Genomic DNA, 4,423 nt, shown 5'->3' on the forward strand with positions numbered 1-4,423 from the left:
GGTAATACAGTTGAAGGCTGTCCTTTCCACGTCAAGTTTGTATGATCCTGGGCGGTGGAATTGTCGTAGACATACTGGGGTGCCACTCTCAAATGCTTGAGCCTTGGTTTCCGGGAGTCGCGTTGCCAATGACACGAGTGCAAGCGCGTGTAAGAGACCAGTGCAATATAGTTTGGTACTGGCGACATGCCTCTAGGACAGGTTGCAATGCATCATTTTCAACTGTGGTAAGTGCGAATCGTGTTATACACGGCTTTGGTTGAATAGGTGCCCACGTCACTTTGTAAGATGAGTTGGATGGCTTGGACGAGGAATTTAGATCGCGTCTGTCCTGAGTGAACATATAGCTCATGGTAAGGGGGAACCTTATCAAGCGATGCAGTGCACGTGTGAGGGCCATGATTGGGACCTCGAATCATCTGTCTTTCAAGATTACAGTCTCTTTGTCCGCTGAGTCAGAGTTTAGACAAGCAAGTAAGTTTGCATGGGATCATACAGCCAGCGATGGCAAAGGTGGAAAGTTTTTTCACGACAAAGACGATATCGATGAACTTGGATTCGGCAGATCCTAATATGACTGATCTCCATTGTGGCCGGGTTTCGAGGTGTGTGTAATTGGTGTTCACCTGCAATTCCAGTGTGTCTTGGAGGACCCTGTCGTAGTCTTCGGATTCAGGAACTGTCTTCCACTCGACATGGATGTTTAGATCAATGCGGTCCAGTCGTACCCAGCATAGCTTTTTTGACTCGTCATTGACTCTACCAACCGTAAAGAGGGGATGCTGCAGAATAGCTCGGGCAAATGCTTGCTCAACCATGTTCTCGATAGACAAGTTCGAAGTTAAAAATGCTTCTGGAACCACATAACGGCAGGATATAGCGCAACCAACATAGAGCTCTAAGGAATGCTGAGCTGATTGAAAACTCTCACTACTGTTGTCAGCTCTCCTGTTTCACGCGTGATATGGGTCTCGTGAACCAACATGTGGCCGAGCTTTCTCAAGATGTCTGGCTTCCCTTTTAGTCCAGATGGACTTTTTTGGCTACGGAAACGAGCCATCATATCGAAATTTATTGTTGTCAGGCTTGGATAAAGACGCTGAGCATCAGATAAAGGTACAGACATTTTCAGGTTCAGTTACCAGTAAAACGCTAGTGATTTGCTATTTTAGTGGGCGAAACGAAGAATGGAAAGCAAAAGTGTGCAAGGTGAACCTGAAACTGGCTGTACGGTGAAACAATGTAATTTGCTGACCATGATTCTTCTGTACATAATATGAAAAGCTTAACGTGGTTGATAAGCGAATGCACCATCCTGTCAGATGTTAAGGTGAATCGTGTGTATTCCTTGATTCTGTCGCAATGGAAGGACTATTGAGACCTTATATATCTTCGACTGGTTCCTTCTAGGACTTGAGAGTCCTAGAAAGTCCTAGATGAAAGTCCTACGATCTAAGTTTAGGACTTCAAACTTTAATCCTGAACCTTAATCCTGAAGTTGGGGGTGAACCCTCCAACATTCAACAACTGTTCGCAGATATCAAAATTCAAGCCGCGATTGAACTTAGTTCGCCGCGTTGCAGAAACCATATGTTCCATCACCATAAATCGTACGGCAGCTTTGGTCCCACTTAGCCGGATCGATACCGTTGACAAAGTTACAATAGAAATTGCCCCTGCCGTAAAAGTCGAGAGTACCTCGCAAGAAGGCTGTCAAGAGGTGTTAGCACGGAGTTATACTTAGGGATATCTTAATTCCATTACCTCCTTGCTGCTGGCAAATATTCTGTGTACGATCTCTCATCGATTCATCTTTTCCGGAAGAGGTTGGTGCCTGGAGCATGTATCAATCAGTAAGGACCAAGCGCGTTTGCTACCGCAATACGTACCATGCAGACACATCCCATTCCCGAGGGAGGAGGTGGAGCCATGGTCACAACAGTTACAGTACTAGTCGAACTGCTGTTGGGAGGATTGGCCGCGTCTGCTCGTATAGCATGAGTTATAAGTTGGGCATTGATCAGAGCAGGGCTTATGACTGCTACGAGCATAACCGACAAAGTGGTGAATGGCTGCATTGTGGTTGAGTGAAGGCTGGGAAGATGGCTGAGTGACGAACAGTTGATGAGATGAAGGCGAGATAAGACAAAGGATGAATTTATAACGCTTATTTATACTGTAGTTCGAGGCGTATGAGAAGCAGGATCACTGTGCATGCCAGGGTCGAAACCTTAGGCTGCTTAAACTTTAGAAGGCCGCGTATACTTGCTAGGGAACTCATTATAACGGGATTTTGTTTTCCAGACCCGGCCGGCACTTACAGTGGGATGCAATAAGTTTGAATCCAGGCTGAAGTACCAGCTGTTGTAATCTAGCTCCCGTATATAAGGTTTAGCTTAATAAAGTAAGTGCTAAGCCGTATCAGGCAAAAGACTATCCTGATTAGGGTATTGCTGCGTGGGCAACTGGCCTCACCTCGGTTAATCAGCGAACGTATACTCCGTACTTGAGTTTGGATTCAAACCTATTGCCCCCCACTGTAGATCACTAGTCCAATACTTATAGAACAACACTGGCGTGTGTGAATTTCTACAGGTGGCTGCAGCGCCCGGTTGCCCTGCCTATAATACAAATCAATTTGATTGCGGTTGAGGTAGGGGACCGGGGAAAAAGTCTGTTTCGTTGACCCGTTGATAAATTTCGATCTTATTGGAACGTTGCCAAAAGTCAGAAACCAGGGATCCCGGTTTGAGCCGAACACGGTGTGTTGGCGATAGGTGCCCGTTGTGGAACGAAGGGAGCGCATCGTGCGTGACAATAGTCTTCCATTTTATTGCAACTTCCATGTTAGAAAACTAGCGTTGAACACGATCCATTCGCCCAAGCCTCTCATATCTCAAGCACTACAGTAGGTGCAGGGGGCGACAGGGGGGCTGCTACAAAGCTCTCAAGTAGGCATTGGGGGTCTATTCTATTGTATCTAGCGAAACTTGCTTCGTCTACTTATTAAGAAATAAAGCAAGATCATTAGGCTTCTGCGCCATGTCCTGAACCGCAGGTTGTTAGTCACGCGTGGCAGGATGTGGCACTCGGCAGCTTAGGCAATGCGAAATTACGATCTTTTGATAAAGTACAGTAGGTGGTCCTCTTCGAGGGAACTTCATGTGATTTTGATTATGCTTTTTTCATGCCACGTGTGGCTTCGTCAGTGGCCACGTTTGTGGGATAAGCTTCCGTATTAAAGGCAGCTGCAAATAAGGTCGCTGATTGAGTCATCACAAAAGCTTATTATTATATTTAAGTTAGGAAACTTATCTTTATTGAGGCTATGTACGTATTGCCTTCTAAAAGCTTGAGCTAATTGGAATGTTTCATTGTGTTGGCTTGATATACAGTCATTTTCAGGTTCAGTTTCCTAATAAATGTTTGTAATTTTACTGTTTTAGCAGGCATAGGAGAAAAATTGAACTTTGCACGTGGAAACTGAACCTGAAATTGACTGTAACTAGTTGGCTTGTGCTTCAAAATTATTAGAAAACAGCCTTACAACCTCAGACCCGTCGCTGGCCAATGGGCGACGATTGCTGACATATTTTATTTGGGCACCTAGGTGCCCATGTATTGGCCGCCGACTAGAATACGAAACACCAAATAAGGACGGCCGATGCGTCTAGGCAGAAACTTGATGAAATCAAACCAAGTTTAACGTTTAAGACTTAAATGTAAGCCTTACAGGGGTCTGAGACAATCCTAAATCATTAAGATGGAAGTCACCTGAAGCCTAGAGAAGGAATTAGTGTCTCATATATTCTACATGGATCTATATGGGTGGCCAGAACATCCTCAAACTTTTGTGAACTTGAATATTTTGGGGAAAAGCAAGCCACCGGATATCTTAGCATTTACAGGTTCAAAGCTTATACAGTCAATTTCAGGTTCAGTTTCCACGTGCAAAGTTTTTATTTTATTTTATGCCTGCTAGAACAGTAAAGTTACAAATATTGATTGGGAAACTAAACCTGAAAATGTCTGTAGAATGTACTTGTACGACAGAGTACACAATGCATAACATCACCACATTCTGCTCCATATCTTCATACGCTCACCCCATCGTATGGCTGTGTAACTAACACACTCCAGGCCCACCAACAGGCCTCAATAGTCCGACTGCAACTAATTGGTGCCTCGCTCTCGCACCGCACGGGCCGCATCGTTGCTGCAAAGACAGTTTAGATCCCAAGACTTCGGTACGGAGGTTCACACCAAAAGTCTTTGCCGGCGCTAAAATCACGCTAAGTGGGGCAAAAGAGCTGGTACCTAAAAATATCGATTTTTACGCCTATTTACCCCTGCCTTCTTTGTACTCATTCCCACCTTCCAAAGCTATGATTTTTTGAATGTGCACAGGAATTCTCTCTATCCA

General features: G+C 44.8%; 2 protein-coding genes across 2 annotated transcripts; both read right to left on the bottom strand.

The window, feature by feature from the left end:
* Positions 1-455: 455 nt before the first annotated feature.
* Positions 456-1,126, bottom strand: FOIG_16787 (uncharacterized protein; the record flags this gene model as incomplete). The annotated part of the gene is made up of 2 exons (XM_031218265.1): positions 456-930; positions 984-1,126. 2 exons carry the CDS (start codon positions 1,124-1,126, stop codon positions 456-458), a joined length of 618 nt encoding a protein of 205 aa, XP_031052020.1.
* Positions 1,127-1,564: 438 nt separating this feature from the next.
* FOIG_16788 (uncharacterized protein) lies at positions 1,565-1,931 on the bottom strand (the record flags this gene model as incomplete). The annotated part of the gene is made up of 3 exons (XM_031218266.1): positions 1,565-1,710; positions 1,765-1,834; positions 1,890-1,931. The coding sequence occupies 3 exons, from the start codon at positions 1,929-1,931 to the stop codon at positions 1,565-1,567; spliced, it is 258 nt and encodes an 85-aa protein (XP_031052021.1).
* Between the last annotated feature and the right edge of the window lie 2,492 nt (positions 1,932-4,423).

The sequence above is a fragment of the Fusarium odoratissimum genome, assembly GCF_000260195.1.
Source record: "Fusarium odoratissimum NRRL 54006 unplaced genomic scaffold supercont1.174, whole genome shotgun sequence".
Classification (NCBI taxonomy): Eukaryota; Fungi; Ascomycota; class Sordariomycetes; order Hypocreales; family Nectriaceae; genus Fusarium; species Fusarium odoratissimum.